Here is a 16,521-nt window from a genome sequence, read left to right as displayed (position 1 = left end):
TTCTGTGTTCGGGCTTAAAAGGCATGATTTGCCTTCAACTGATGACAACTTCAACCTTCAGCTGATGACAACTAATACTCTTTTCATCCACAAAAGAGCCAACCTTCCACTTGCATATTTAGATACCTTAAGGTATATATATACAGCAGCTATAAACTAGTACACTGAAGAATGACACATGAGAAAAGGAGTTACAAAGTGAAGTGCTTTAACAGAAAGCAAAGATAAATCTGTGTTTTCTTAAATGGAATGCTGGTTGACAAGTTAGTTACCAGCTGTCTGCGGCTGTGCTGTCTTGACAGAGGTTGGTTCATACTCACCAAGAATGCCCCAAACACAGCTGTTGGTCTTGAGAGCAGACACAAATACAAAAATTTCTTCAAACCAGCTGGTTATATGTGGTGGTTGGACTGCAGTTAAGGGGTGCCTTAGTGGCAAGTAGAGGGTATTTCTAGCTTACTGCAAGTAAACTAGTTTTTAGTTTACGTTTTGCAAGCACAGAAAAGACTGCAGAACATTAACAAGATGGTACATGTGATTAACATAGGACTTCACAACAACTAAAGCTTCACCTGTGGAAGACACTGCCGTATCTTCTAAATGCATAGTCTGGTTACCTCTGTCAGAAGTGCAGCAGAGAAGATCAGTCATATTGAACAGCTGAGATTGCTGTTGCATAAGGCAAGAATTTGCATTCCTGTCTTTCACAGAAGATAGTGGCTGGGTGGAGTAAACGGTAGTTGTAGTACACCATTTCAGAGAGCTTCTGTCATGAAAAGTTTGAGTTTGAATTTTTACACTTAACTTGTGCATGGTAATGGTAACCAAATTGTAGTACTGACTGACCTTGTGGAATCCAGCAAAGCTTTCAGAAAAATCTTCCTGGCTAATCTCTTAACAAGAAGCTGCAATCATCAGAATCCTTTTTGGATTTTTTTTAACTTTGAAACGAAGAACACATCTTGAGTGTAATCTAGGAATTTAATTTAGAGGCCCAGGTCCATATATCATTCTGCATAGTATCTGTGGACTACAGGTGTGCCTTCTCAATCTGTGTTGCAGTAAAAAGGGGCCAGAAGAGGCACAAGGGTAGTTTGCAGCATGGACTGGTTTTCATCCTTCCTGTGTTTTGTTACTTTGTTACAGTAACGCAGCTCCTTCTTAAACACTTAAAACTAAGCTGGAGATTTCTCCACTGTGCATTGCTCAGGGGAGAGATCCGTCCTTGGCAGAGGACTGCTCATCATCTACCACCAATCCACACAAACACTTAATGCAGTATGACTGCGTGTGTATATGTAGTATACAAAGTAGCCAATTTCAAAGTTACTGCCTTTATTGCTTCCTGATTGCAATTTTATAATTGATAGGAAGGAGAAAGTCATTGCAAAGGCCAAACTGCTTTGAAACAAACCACCAGAGATTTACATCTTTTCCCCACTGCAACAGTACTAAAACTTCACAAAATACTACTTTGTTTGGGCCCCGTAGTCAAGTCTTTAGAAGATAATCTAAATCTTCTAATATCACTTCACTTGGCTCATTGCTGCATTTGGATGAAGAGATGACTCAGTTGTATCATTAACTTCCTTTGTTCACAACTTCTGTTGTCCTTCACCAGGGTCAGGTAAGTGGTTCTTCAGATCTTCAGGGTTTTGAACTAATGAGGGGAAAAAAAGGAAAAAAAATCTCTTAAGAGGGAGCAGTTCTTCATAAAGTTCTATCTAGGAAACAACAAGAAATTTTGTAACAACTGTTAAATACTGTGTAGCACAGTAAAGTTACAGATACCACACCCCCTCACCTAAAGAGTAGGTTCAGTGATGCTATACAGAAAAGAGGTTACACTGTAAACATGAAGGAAAGTCTAAAAAACAGAAATTAGCTAGGTATAGCTTGCTACAGGATACCATGCAAAATATGATCTTTACATTTTCAGCATGTGATACTTAGGTTAAAACTGGGGTTTTTCTTTTTTACCATTTTCAATCCCTGCAAGTGCTGCTTGTTTGTCTGTTTCTGATTCAGCTTCATTCACATCTAAATTGTAATCAACATCCTTGTCCTGGTTCACTGCTTCATGTTCCTGTTCATCTGAAAGAAGATTAAATTAAACAATTTTATGCTATACTGTAAGGTCATCTTCACACAAAGAGTGATTTTAAACATCTTCCACAGGATTACTTTGCTACTGAATGAATTGCTGTTCTGAGCAAGTTTTTATATTATTACTTTTCCTTTAAAGTGTTAATTTGCAGAGCAACTTTGGCTGTAAATCCTGTCAAAAGAGCTAGACAGAAGACAGTCTTTTGGGATTTGGAAAGCTTGCAAAATCATCTAGCACTCTGATGAACATAAAGAACATTACACAATTTCAGAATACATTACAAGACAGCCTGAGGAAGAGGAAAACCTGAAGCCATTGCTGAGAAACCCTTATTTTAGCTTGTCCAGCAAGCAGAATGCTATAACTATAGCACAGTGTTTATTGATGTGCTAAGTTGTCACAAAATTACTTTTCTCCTAGAAGATATTTTCTTCACCCTTAGTTAGTCATTAACTCCTGCCAAGCAACATTTATTGACTATCATAAGATTTATTTAGATAGAGGACTCAGATATAAATGGAAACATTTCTGATTGCCAAACTACTATCCTTATTTTTCAAATAATTAACCAGAAAAAAAGGTAACAGCAGAGAGGTGTAAGTAAACTTCACTTAAGATGGATCACAGCCCTTGCTCTAAATGTTCTTAAGCCTTCCAGTTAGTAAGTGGTTAAGAAAGAAGCTTGAAAATTTTTAGCCATGTTCAGACCACCATATCAAATAAATTTTTATCATTATAGACCTAAAGGTCTGAAAATTTCAGAAGCAGGTCTTCTTGAAAGAGGATGCCCATAGACTACTGAAGAAGTCTTTCTACCTTAAGGTCCTTTGGCTACAATGAACCTATGCAGCAAGATTGAACAATAAAGCCTGAAGAGTACCCCCCTAGTCTTTTTAGCTAACAGAAATGCCAACCTGTGAAACTGAGCTTTCATGGGCTGCATGGCAAAGGTTGTTCCTTGCACTAATTGTTGGATGATTTTTTTTTTAATCTAACTTTTCTGCTATTTATTTCTGTTAAAATGAAAGCAGTTTAGGTAACTTGTAATTACATCTCTTTGGGATATAGCCTGCTCTGGCCAGCATCTTTTTGGACCTGGAAAAATATTGCTTTAACAGTGCAGATGAGATTATTTATCCCTGCCAAGTTAACAACGTTAACATGAAATTTATAATTCTAAGGATGTGTTTACTAAAAAAGCATAAACAGTATTTTTTGTGGGCATTGATTCTTGCTCTGCCATAAGGCTTCCTTTTGATTACTTCGGGTTACTGAGACCAAATCCTTCAAGTCAGAAGAATGTCTAGACATTGGTCGGGTTTCTACACAGTGCTCTGCTGCTCGGTGCTGTTGAGATGTGTAGTTCAGAGTTATTTGATAGATGCCAGAAACTGGCACCTTTACAATATCTGATCCATGTTTTCAAGACTCACAACATGAAACTTCAGATACCTCAAGTCTGAGTTATCAGTTTTACTCACGGTAGCTTATTTTGAAATAGGAATAGCTAGTATCCACACACTGACATTGTAAAAAGACTAACTGCAAAATATCCATGCATAAGTAACCCTCTACTCATCAGTGCTTTGGATGATTAACATCTCATCCTTTTCAGATGCATCATATTCTTTTAAAGCTCCAATACCCAAAAAGTTTTGGGGTGAATTTCCCTAAACACTTTGTAGAGCCAATGGAGAGACAGTAGTGCTGTTATGGTGAGCAGAGGAACTCAGCCTGGCAGCTTCGTGTTGTACACTCAGAAGCCTACATCTTAACTCATGAACTGCAGCAGATTGCTCGGGACTGACACCTTCCACAGCACACTGACCTTTATGAACACTTGTACTGAGTCTGGCCAGCTTCCACCAATGTATTGAAATCATGCCCCATTCCACACTTATATTTTTTTACTTTTCATTTTGTTACTGTTTTTAACAATACATGATGTGCTACTAACCAGCCTTTCCAGGGGGCAAGTCATCCTGCTTATCATCATAATTTAGGAGCTCTTCCCTCTCAATTTCCTCACTGGCAGTCTGTTCTGCTGCTGGCTTTAATGCATCTTGCCCAGCTACATATTTCTCATCCTCAGGTGGATTTGGCTCCTTCTCTGACTCAAGCAGCATCTCCTTGTGACCTGCAGTAGCCTTGAGTGACTCCTGAGGTTTTCCCAACTGACTAGAAAGCTGCTCCTCTTCTGCCTTAGGCTCCTGTTTTCTGATGTTGGTTAGGCTGTGTGTTCTTTCTGAAAACAACAGAAATGACTCTGAGTGAAAAAATAATGCCCTCCAGCATGCATCAAGCTAAAAATCTTCAATAATGTGTTATATTTCTCACTAAATTCTTGGTTTTCCTCTGAAAGAGTATCTTCCAATCACATCAGTTCCAGAGATAAGACAACTCAGGTCTTTCCTACTGAGAGCAGCTAAAGAAGGGAACTTTTTTCACTGTCAACAGATTCATGCTTCTACATTCTTAAAATTTTGGTACATGTGGTTAATAAATTGGGCAAGTGAAACACAGCAGTTTAAATAAAAATTGTGGTGTCCTATATAAGCATTAGGTTTCTGTGTGTTACAACTTATTACCACCAATAAAACTGATTAGGTGTTCAAAAGTAGCTCAGGACAAAGCATCACAGAGGCAGACTTGCAAGTATCCAAGTCTGTTCATATTTTTAAATATGAAGAGGGAAGAGCAGGACTGCTATAATTTTTAGTTGACATTAACAAACATAATTTTTCTCATGCATTTTAATTTTAAAAAACCCGTAAGATTTTCTCATAAAATTAAACTACATGTAGACATTGTAAGAATTGAATATCAATCACACACACTACTATGCAAAACAGACACACAAGGATACATCCACTCAAATTAATACTTTCTGAAGTTTTGTGCCAAAAGGAACAACTAGGCTAACAACCTAAACCCATGTGTATATTTTCTCTTACTTGCATTTGGCTCATGGACAGCATATAGAAAGTATGGATGTGTGCTTGCTGTAAGCCTAACTTTCAGCTGTTCCACACTGAGGAGGGGTACTAGGCTGAGTAGGCCAAATTTACAAAGAAAGCAAATTTTAAGTATGCTTGAACATTATTCCTTCCAGAAGTTGGGTATTCTTTCCATATTAAATGAGGAACATGACTCCAAAATTGCAAATATTTCTATTTTTCTTTATGTGCAACATACCTACTAAAACAGAACTGAATCAACAGAAATCCTAGCAAGTGTTCCTTCAGCTGGAAACCTGACTGATGCTCAGACTGTTGGTGTCACTTTTTTCATCTTAATCTGGTATACAAAAAGTGTTTCTAAATGTTCAGTTGAATTACAACTGCTCTTAACCAGTTGTTAGTGAAACAAGGATTTCCATCTCACCTTTAGCCTGCATCAGGTCAGTCTTTCTTACTGTAGGTACTGCTTTAGGAACATCTTCACTGGTTTTCTGCTGTTTCAAGTCAGCCTGCTTGAACCCTGTTTGCTTCAAGGCTGACAGTTGAGTATCAACCTATAAAGTGAATGTACATAGATAAGCAAGCACTGATTTGTATAACTGCACCTGGATTTGGAAAGGGAAGTAGAATTTAGGTAAGAATTCGGCATGGAAAAAAAATCTTAACACACTCCAAAATATTTGGACTGAAAATTTTATTGGTGATAGAAGTACCGTACAATTCTGAATATGCAGAATGTTTCTATGTAACAGCACATCAGGAGAATTTTAACATACGTTATTCAACTGCAGCTAATGACAAGATTACTGTCCTTGGTTATTCTCAGAGTGATACAGAACAGTAAAAACACACATTTATTCACTGTTGTTCTGCTAGTGTGTCAGGGTCAGCAGAGCAAATAAACAGATGCCATTTACTATTAAGAGTCTACAAGGCAGGAAAACCAAGTTTGGTTCTCATTAGACTTCACCTGAGTAAGGCCTGCATAGAACTGGTCTGTAACTATATTAAATGCAAGATTAAGAAAAGTGCAAATTAACCAGCTAGAAAATAATTACCTGCTTAACATGATGATGCTTGCTTAAGAATGTATTAAATTCTGGTGCTAGACTGTTATAAGCATCTGACCCACTTAGATATTAAGCCTAAGATGTACACCATCTTTAAGATCTTACAATTGGGCAATTAAAATTCTGTGTATGACTTTTACTTACATTGGCATTGGCTCCCTCACATAGCCATGGTCTCCCTGTATGTCAGTCTTGACATGTTTGCCTACTTGAGTCCCCCTTCATCTCCTCCCTATCTCTGGATCTAGTGGCTGGCAGTCCTGTGCTTGGTGCTATCTCTGTCAGTGAATCCCCTCACCTACAGCATGGGGAACAGGCAGCTCAGGAAGCCCATGTCACCACCTCTCTGTAAATGACTCCTAGACTATATGAATCAAGTATTTAGGGGTGTAGGTTTGTACTGGACCTCTTGAGAGACACAGGACTCAACTTATGATTCACCATTAGTTCCAGGTGAAAATGAAAGACGGTCAGTGAGCTGAGGTATATACCTATGGGCTTTCACACAGGTGAAATTAACACCCATCCTCTAGGAGGGGAATCTGGAGCTGCCTGTAGAGAATGGTGATCTCCAACTACAGCATGTTTCTGGAGCTGAGTGGAGGTAGAAGACGTTTGAAAAGATGGGGAGGCCATGCTTCCCCTAACGTAGCCCTATGGCTCATATGGTACCTCTTGTAGCACCCAGGCTCTTCTCTTCATGGTCATGGCTCAAGCAGTAAAGATCCTGCTTGCCCAGGTGTACGGAGTTATTCTTTCCCCACTGTCATCTTAGAAACATTAAATGAGGGTGCAAAGCCAGGGCCAGCAGGGGAAAAGCAGAGCTGAAATGTTTGCAGATGAATTTATGAGAACAATCAAAGAGAAACACTTGAGATGAAAAAGAAAACAAAAAGATCAGCTCAGATATCGGATTACCAGCCTGGCAGACCTACATCACTGATTTTAGTGGGACCAAGAAGCTACAGCTGAAGGCTCCAAACAAATGTTGCTTACTTCCATGGTCACTGGAAACTGGAATGCTCTCTCAGTTATCATCAACTCGCTGCATTACCATCACTGTTCTCCAGAATCACCCCAAAGGAGTTAGTTGTATCAAGGTGGGGATCAGCATCTCCTCCCAGGTAACAAGAGACATGACAATGGGAAATGGCCCCAAGATGTCATTTCAAACCAGAAAAGGTTTAGATTGGGCATCAGGAAAATCTTCTTCGCTAAAAAGATGGTCAGGCTTTTCCTGGAAGTTTTTAAAAGTTGTGCCACAAAAATTTGGCACTTGGAGATATGGCTGAGTGGTGAACATAGTGATGCTGGGTTAATGGTTGGACTTAGAGGAGGATCTTAGAGATCTTTTCTGACCTTAATGATGTTATGTTTCTCTAATTGGCAGAGAGCAATGTCAAATCAATTCACACAAATATTGAACATGAAATACACATGGGAGCCCATTTTGCTCTAAACCAGTTTGGTGAAAATACCCCAGAGTGTTACAAAATCCCCATTTGTTCAATGGGGATTTTTTTGTTGCATTTTTATTTTTGTTTCTTTTCCAAAAGAAAATAAGGCCTAGTATGTAGAGAAAGAAAAAGCACGCACACATTTAGAAATACAAACTTCTGTGTCTGGTAGCTTATAAATTAATGGGCAATCTTACGGTATAGGAACTCTCACAGTTGACAGAATTGTCTTCTGTTGCCAGTTGTCATTGGTACTGTCAAGACTAGCTTCCCATTTATCTAAGGAGGGCAGTGAAACTATGTGGTCAAATATTCATTCAGTCATTTGGAAAAATGACTGCAGAAAGAAGTAGCTAAGAAGCCAGAGTTGTAGCATGAATACTTGGCTGTTTTGAAAAGCATTTCTTTTCCATCAAAGTCGACAGAACAAGACCTTTTTGTGTCAACACATGAAGTCCAGTACCAGCAACTAATTTAGCATTAACTCTTACCAATGCTTGATAAGCAAATATTACTACAGAATATTTGGCTATTGCAGTATAGATATTCAGAAGAAATCTATCTTCCTTCAATCAGTAAAACAAAAATTCTGTATTCAAATATGGTTCTGTTTTATAAATAATTCAGCTCCTTGAGATCACTCTCTACAGAGAGAGTGCTCAGAAACTGAGCACAAGATAATTTTTCACTTTTTGTTTGGCATGAATTCTTCTGCAAAATACTGAGCCTAGACTTAATAGCAAGAAGTTACCTCTTAATTACACATGCAAAATCCTTCACTTATTTTAAATTTCTATCCAAGTAATTCTTAATGTCAAATAGATTCAAACAGTATAATGCTGGTTTTTTTTATAGTTGAAATAGTTGGATAAAAATATAGAAATTAATATGTTGTATTTTCTTCAGCCAAGAAGTATACATCATTTCTCAAATTACAGGGCTCTAAACAAAGTGGTTTACAGCATCACAGAATCACAAGGTTGGAAGACACCTTCAAGATCATCAAGTCCAACACATGCCCTAACACCTCAACTAAACCATGACACCAAGTTCCACATCCAACCTTTTTTAAGACACTCAGGGATGGTGACTACCACCTCCCCAGGCAGACCATTCCAGTACTTGATCACTACTTCCATAAAAAAAATTTTTCTAATTATTAGCCAACCATCACTCCGTTTTCTTTCTGTTTTAAGACAGACTTTTCTATTACATAAGCACATACCTCTTAAAAATAGGAACTATTCCAACTTAGAACACTGGACAAAAACATACATAGGGTCATCTTGCACTAACTTTGTCAGGGTCATCTTGCACTAACTGTAACTAAGTATGCTTTTATAAAAGCAAAAGGCTTAAATTCTTGGGCAAGCAAACAACTGAGAAAGTTACTGCTTGGCCAAAGAAACACTGCCACAGATACTAGGGAACACAAGCAGACAGAAATTATTTAGGCAGTAGCTGTATTAAGAGTGAGCTCATCGGAGACCATCCTATTAACATATAAAAAGAATAAGAGATAACCTGTCCAGCCTTACAGATAATCTGCTTTGAGTAAAAATTGCCTCCAACTAAGCACTTTCGTGCAGGAGGATGAAACTGTTCTGCAGAGGAACTTCAGTCAAACTCCTCAGACTCCTTCTAAGATGATTTAGCTTCCAAATTGGAAATGGTAAAAGAAACCCAAAAATGCAACAAACACATACAAACAAATACAAAGAAAGAAAAGGAATCTAGTGCAAGTAATTGTAATTGAAATCTGTTGCAAATCTGGGCACCTGTGTATTAGGGTCTTCCCAAGATCAACTTTCTTAAATAAGACACATTTGACAAACTAATGTATAATCTCCAGATGATGAGGGTTCTATTAACTTACAATTATATATTTATTATTTAATTTTTATCTACTTATTTGATACTGTTGATAAAAACTATTGACAAGTGCTGTAACTTTTATTTTAAGGCATAATTGGATAGCACTTCCTGTTTCTAATGCTTCATTCAAGTTGCAGCTCTCATATAGTTACATTTCCAAGATAAAATGTCACACACTTCAGAAGTTCTGTCTCCCCCACTTTACATAAAGGACTGACACAGACAGAAACCATTACCTGGGAATCTCTCGGGAGACCTTTTATATATTTTCTCACACACTTTTTCACCTCTTTGTAAAACCAAGATTCACTCCTCACTGCCTTACCCTTTCCACTTCTGAAGTCATCAGATTTAGTCTTTTCCTAGCCAAAGAGAAAAGGGTATATTCCACCAAACCCCCACTGCCTTTGTAATGAGAGTAGGCCACACAGGTAAAGGGAAAGGCCCCACTGCAGTCACATGTAAAAAGTCTAACTTCTGAAACTTCTGTTTATTCAGTAATCTTGAAGAAAGGGCTATTTTGATACAGAAATATAAGAGGTGCCTTCTCACCCAAGAGCTTAACTGCTGCTTTCCAGAGCCATCCATATCAAGCTTAACCAGTCAAATCCTACCCCTGACCAAATCCCACATCAAGGAAGAAGCATCAATAAATCACCCCCCAAGACAACAGGATGAACTGAAATTTCCTTTTCTCAGGATTTTCTGCCACCCTCTGCATTCCAAGAGAAAAAGCCAGCTAACATGTTGCCAACCTAACTGCCAAGCCTGCCCTACCCTAGTGAGCCTTCAATAGGTTCAGCAACGAATTTGTGGTGCTTTGGCTCAGAATATCCAACAGCAAACAGCTGAGACATTTGATTTTTCCTTTATTCCTACAGTAAAGTGCTGACAATAAAGGACTTCTGAGAAAAGTCATAGTTGATGAACCTTGTACTACAATATTCAGGGTTTGCTGCTTCTCTGAAGTGATTCAAACTTTATCCTCATCCTTAACACACAAAGCAACTAAGTACTTTAACAAAGTCAAAACGTACTGTTAACTAAAGTTCAGTCGTGCAAACATTCCTTAATGGATCCCATACAACTTCCAGCATCACCTCTCAAATTCTGCCCATCTTTGAGAGATTTGGGGCCTCCTGCAGGACGTCTACTTGTTCTGTCCTTGAAATCACCCCATCCCCCATAGATCAGAAACATACAACAAATACTGAAGTATTGAAAAATTTAAGGGGAGATGGGGAATGTTTATAGAAGATAGCAGAGAGGTGAAGAAACACCTAAGAATTATAAATAAAGTATTTTCAAGAAATTATCCAAACCATACCTGGCTATCTTCTGTGAAGTCTTTGCTTTCTTTGATTTGTGGTACATCACTACTCTTTTTTCTAAGCTCATCTATCCTTTCTTCACATTGTTCTTTTAATTCTTTCATCTGGTTGAGGCACTGTGACCTGAAAAAAACATGAACAAGATGATTAACTCTCATCTAGACTCCTCTATAATGTACTTTTGTAAAACTACCTAGGTTTTTTTTTTTTTCCATATACCTATTTTTTCATTACTTTTTATTATTTTCTTAATTTTACTACCTGGGCTTACATTTGAGAAGTCACTAGGAAACAATGAGGCCTTCACTTAAATCCTAAGGACAAATTCATAGTGCAGACATGCATTCTTTCTTCTATTGGAAGAAATTAATTTAAACTACTTTGGTTTGCCTACGTCAACAAGCTACATGATTTTTTCTTTGTGTCTTTGCTAACCAATCAAGTCCAATAAGGTAAAATTAATTTTGATCGTTGAAGCATTTCTGCTATGATTACAGAAATTCATGTTTTGATTTTAGCAAGAAAGAGGAAACAGAAAAGTACCAGCTGAAATAGAGAACACATGTAATCTACTGTGAGAAAACCAAACACACTTCCTCAGTATTTCAGCAAAATGCAGTGCTGCAAGATGTAACTAAACATATGTTACAGAAACTGAGATCATTAGTAGCTACTAAGAGTTCCAGAAGGAATATATCCTAAAGATGCAAGCACTGTATCTTTTACATACTTTGAATAGTTACACAGCACCATTAGCATCTTAATCTTTGTGACAACAGTCTTCTATCTGCATTTGCACAGCCTGCCTTTCTTTCCTTTTCTACTCCTAGGTCAGGTCTGCTGTTTGCAGAAGTGTATTTCCTAAAACTGCCAGGGCAGGGTTCTCCCTTTCTAAGGGTGTGCTGGGGATCCAGTGCAAAGCCCAGGAGTTTTGTCAATCTCAGTTTCTCAGGGCAGGTGGCTGCAGTCAGGACAAGATCATCCTTTCTCTCCCACTCTTTTCATAGGTTGTTCCACAGCTTTTGGTTTGTATCAGGGGAAGAACAAGACCGAGTGAATAACAAACCAAGATAAGCATTACCCCCAACACGGGTGATAAACCTCCAAGTTTTCCTAACACAGACTAATTACATCTGTCTTATATCACTTCCCTACAGTGTATATCAATCCAGTGTCTCACAGCTGTTCCTCTCATGTGGAGCATGACTGTCCAGCAGATAGATATATTTGTGCTATATACAAATCTATTTGTTCCTGCTGATCTCAGACTTAAAAGGAAGAAAGACACTGGTAAACAGATTTACTGCTTAGCACAGAACTATCAACAGAGGTCCACAGGTCTCAGATCTGTCATTTACCTAAACAGCAATCAGACAGTTTTTGGTACCATGGTACACAACAAACACAGAGGGGGAAAAGACCCCTTAACAGACACATAAGCAGCACAGCTTATTGAAAAGCAGGCACAAACTAAAGCTTCCAACTTCGTTCTACTTTTCTGTTACAAATCTTAAATTACAGCTCCACTAACACAATCCATCTAGGTCATCTTTATTACATGAGTAATAATCAAAAAATAAAAAAAAGGTCACAACCAGCTAGTAATCTAAGTATCACAGATGCACTAACATTAATCCTTAATTCTAAGGTCAAGGGAAAACAAAGAAAATACTTACTTCAGTGAAGCCTGCAGAATTCAATTTCTTTGACTGTTGTGTTCCACTTTTAGTCGTAATTCCTACAAAACCTGGCTAAACAATGGCTGCTGAAAAAATACCTATCACTACAACAATTATATTCTTGATGGAACATCATTATGAGAATATGCAAACAGCAAACTCTATTGCTTTTTTTTATATCTATCCACAAGGGGGAAGATACTACAGGTTGTGAAGGCAGGTAGAGGAAACAAGAATAGTATTGAGCAGAAAGAACTGAGAAATGCCTAGAAATACCAGAAATGTGTATTTAGTATAAGGATAGTGACAAGTACTTTTGTTCCATTTTCCATGCTTTAAAACTCAGTGGGAAACCTCATGAAAAAGACATGCCTAGGTATGTCATGTAAAGCAGAACACATGAGTCTGATGGTATTAGAAATTCCCAAGACCTCTGTCAGCTCAATAAGGTGCAGTTTCTCATCAGGTATTCCCCTATTTTAATTCAAACTTCCTCACAATTTAGCCTCTTAATGTTTCAATTTCCCCCCACAATTCTTAAGTGACAATATTGATACCTTTATCTTCCTGCAACAGAAGGAACATTGAGAAGTGTCTGGGCACAGAGATGAAAAACACTGGAAAGTTTATGCTCTTTTCCAAGATCAACTGTGAGCAACCATGAGCAATTTTAGATGTGTCAGATGTTACCTTCTCCCTAAAAACATGCATTTACAAACAGAGCTATAGCTAATACAAGAGTATCCTGGTTTATAACCAAGTCACCTATAATTTGGGAAGTCACCTTTCCTAAAGAACATACTTACAGGTCATATGAGAACTTCCTCTGGAGGTTAGTCTGGTTCTTCTGAAACCAGTAAACATCCAGCTGTAGCTTTCCATATTCTGTCTGTAACTCTTTCAAGTGTTCTGATCAAAGCAGGATTTAAATACACATTAAAATGCACATATACATACATATTCTACAACACAAACATCAATAAACAAATCCACAATAAGAATGCTAAATTAATTCATCTGTCATGCAAACTACATTTCGTACACAAATGCATAGATAATTGTTAAATTTATTCAACAAGGGTGCACAGGTAAGAATAACCTTTCAGCATAATATATTAGCAAAAACAGTAAAATGTTTATTTTTACCTATTTTTCCTCTTAAGGAATACACAGAACAGATTTGCAAACCCTGCTAAGTTGCAGTCCAGAAAATCTTTAAGTCTATGAAATCATAATCAGAACACAACATGAAATAGCATTTGCATTTATCAGTCATAAACAGACAAGCTTGCAATGTTTCCCTGAATAATATACAGCCAATGGTCCTTAGTAACAGAGGCATCTGTGGTTTAGAGCTTTCTTCCGGATAGAAACCTTTGTGAGAGAGAAACAAAAGACAATACCACAACATACATACTTCTTGGTAGGATTAATTCCCAAGAACCTCCAGAGGAATACACTGCCAACAATTTTGAAGTGCTGCCATGAATAGAAATTAATTATACTGACTTTCATTATTTAGTATAGGATTTGTGAATTCCTCTGGTGCTAACAGAGGGCCTAAAAGTCAGTATGAGAGAGATTCACAGGGGTACTACAACATACCTCGTAGAGTCTGAATCAATCGATCATTTACTGTGATGTTACTCATCAGCACTGCCTGAAAGAAGCAGAACAAAAACCAGCATTTTAATTGCAAAGGACCTGTATTACCATTATAAACAACACCTATTAAAACACTTGCAGTAAGATCTACTTTTGGTGTATCACAGCTGTAACAATGTCACAGCTGAACAGAATCTTTTAACTGCTTAGACAAACAATACTCATTTTAACATAGCTTTTCCAGTAAAGAGGAGTGGGGGAAGGTATCACTGCACAAATGAAAAGAGGAAGAATTTAAAATAATTTAAAGATACTAAAATTGCCTGTAACTTTATTCTAATTTAATCTCAAGACTCGAATCACAGTCAGACTTACTGTATTTCTCTCTTGAAGGAAGAATATAGTATCACAGCTCACAATAAATTACCTTCTCACTCAGGAATCAATACACCTTCATTCAGGAATGCAAAGATGAGCTATGAAAGCATTAATCATTCAGCATAAAGCAACTCCAAGAAAGCAATGTGAAGCTCTGGCAATGTATCCCTTCTCTACCTATCTTCTTGACTACTTTCATGTTGGAGTGACCTTCTTCCACTCTCACACTTTGTTCTCCCCCTCATTCTGAAGAGGTAGTCAACATAGGAACATATTTTGTCTATTATTTCATCAATCTCCATCTACCATTTCATATACACACATACCCCAAAACACCTGAAAACTGAATCAAGTCATGACTAAGTGAAATTATTCCTGTGAGCCAGATGTCAGGGTAACTCAGATTGATATTTAATAATATTTATCAAGTCTGATGCAGAAGAGTTCTTAAGAATACAAATAAGAGATCCACTGACTCTTAAGAAACAATCCAGTCCAGTCTCAGAAGGTATTTCTCAGGCTCCATTGTCCGTTCCTCTATTATCCTTGTCCTGGGAAACTTAAGGGTTCTTCAAGGGTCTCAGAAAAACAACTCTCTTGTTTCCCAAGGTTTTTGCTCTAGTATTGATGTGTGTATATGTCCACACCCGAAAAAAAGTAACAGCATCCACTCTCTCTGCCCATGTCACCCTGAAAAAACTGACAGCATTGTTGGTGCCTTTTTTCCCAAAGGCAACAGTAACAGAGCCAGTTGATCAGGTGAAGTGCAGCGCTCAATAAATCCGAGTGGGCCAGCACCCAGTGTAGTAGATCTGCCTTTGAATGACCCTTTAAAGGGTCCTGCTTCACAGAAATGATCATTCAGCTATTGCTAAGTATTTATACACCATTCTATACATACAGCTGTTCTGTGAACACCACCATTAAACCTCAAGAAAAAACTCCTTTATTGAAAAGCAAAAAGAAACTCAAGAAACAGTAACGACTTACATGTATAATTTTCTAATATCTCTCCCTCTCCTTTTTCATAGGATAGCTAAATAAAAAAAAAGAAATTTTTTTTCACTGGTTTATTGGGGAAAGAAAGTTAATATTTCAGTGGAAATTTCAAGTTTTGCTGATGTGTGAACAATGTAGTCAGGTTGTTCCAGGATTGTCACCTTCAGTGTAGTACAGCCCTGGCCATTACCAGAAACTGCCAGTGGACTAGAAAAATCAGTATGGTAGAGCAATTTTATAATTATATGTTCTTACAGGTTTTTGTTTGTTTTGGTTCTTTTTTATGCAGGGGAGGGGGGGAAAACTGTGAGGGAATGGAGGGTTAGGGAGGAAGGAGGGGAGGTTCCTTAAAATGAAACTCCTAAATGCCAGAATCACTTATGTGACAGTAAAACATACAAGTTTTAAATATTTTTTACATTAGGACAATAATAACTGTGATTAGCTTAAGTGAAAAAAATTACTTTCCATGTTAAAAGACGTCTCTTTGAATCACAACAGGGAAGAAAAGAAGTCTGCCTTGGTCTTTCTGGATTATACATAAAACTTTCTTTTGGCAAAGCCACACCTATCTCCTTGAATGTCTGGGCAAAAGTCCAGGCAAAAACCTGTTAAAATCTAGTTAGCTGTTTAACTTGAGCAGGAAATACTGTTTAATAATTTACAGCACAGTACAGATACTGCCAGCTTCCAATCTGACTAAGTCAATAACATTAGGCATTCCATTCTTCCTCCTATCATTCAAGTGTTAACAAATTTTCACCTTGTGGCTGTAAGCTAAGCAAACTTTACTTACTTCCAGGGTTTTATGCAGGTCAAGAATGAAAACTGCTAGAAAGCACTCAGCAGACACATGCCAATACTCAGTTCTAGAGAGAAACTCATATTTTAAACTTCATTCAGCCCACAGAACAATAGCTATAAACCCCAGGAACAAAAACGTCAGCTTTTGGAAAATCACCCTATCACCATATGAAAATCTGATATTCTATGACACAGTAACTCTGTAATACAGACCCAGCTTATTCTATTTGTAAACATGTTTGCACAGAAATCCTTA

At 37.7% G+C, this 16,521-nt stretch overlaps 1 protein-coding gene across 2 annotated transcripts in view; it reads right to left on the bottom strand.

Annotated features, from left to right (window-relative positions):
- Positions 1-1,324: 1,324 nt before the first annotated feature.
- GOLM1 (golgi membrane protein 1) overlaps positions 1,325-16,521 on the bottom strand; it is a 32,060-nt gene continuing 16,863 nt past the window's right edge. Inside the window, exons 4-10 of one of the 2 annotated variants that reach the window (XM_062512842.1) lie at positions 14,085-14,139; positions 13,286-13,388; positions 10,797-10,923; positions 5,492-5,621; positions 4,065-4,352; positions 1,981-2,094; positions 1,325-1,660 (exon numbers count right to left, since the gene is read on the bottom strand). In XM_062512842.1, coding sequence (XP_062368826.1) covers positions 1,596-1,660; positions 1,981-2,094; positions 4,065-4,352; positions 5,492-5,621; positions 10,797-10,923; positions 13,286-13,388; positions 14,085-14,139 — 882 coding nt within the window. In that variant the 3' untranslated portion in view covers positions 1,325-1,595. The remainder of the gene's footprint in view (positions 1,661-1,980; positions 2,095-4,064; positions 4,353-5,491; positions 5,622-10,796; positions 10,924-13,285; positions 13,389-14,084; positions 14,140-16,521) is intronic. The other variant, XM_062512843.1, reaches the window with a different exon arrangement.

Source organism: Cinclus cinclus, chromosome Z (genome assembly GCF_963662255.1).
Source record: "Cinclus cinclus chromosome Z, bCinCin1.1, whole genome shotgun sequence".
Classification (NCBI taxonomy): Eukaryota; Metazoa; Chordata; class Aves; order Passeriformes; family Cinclidae; genus Cinclus; species Cinclus cinclus.
This window is presented reverse-complemented; position numbering and strand designations above follow the sequence as displayed.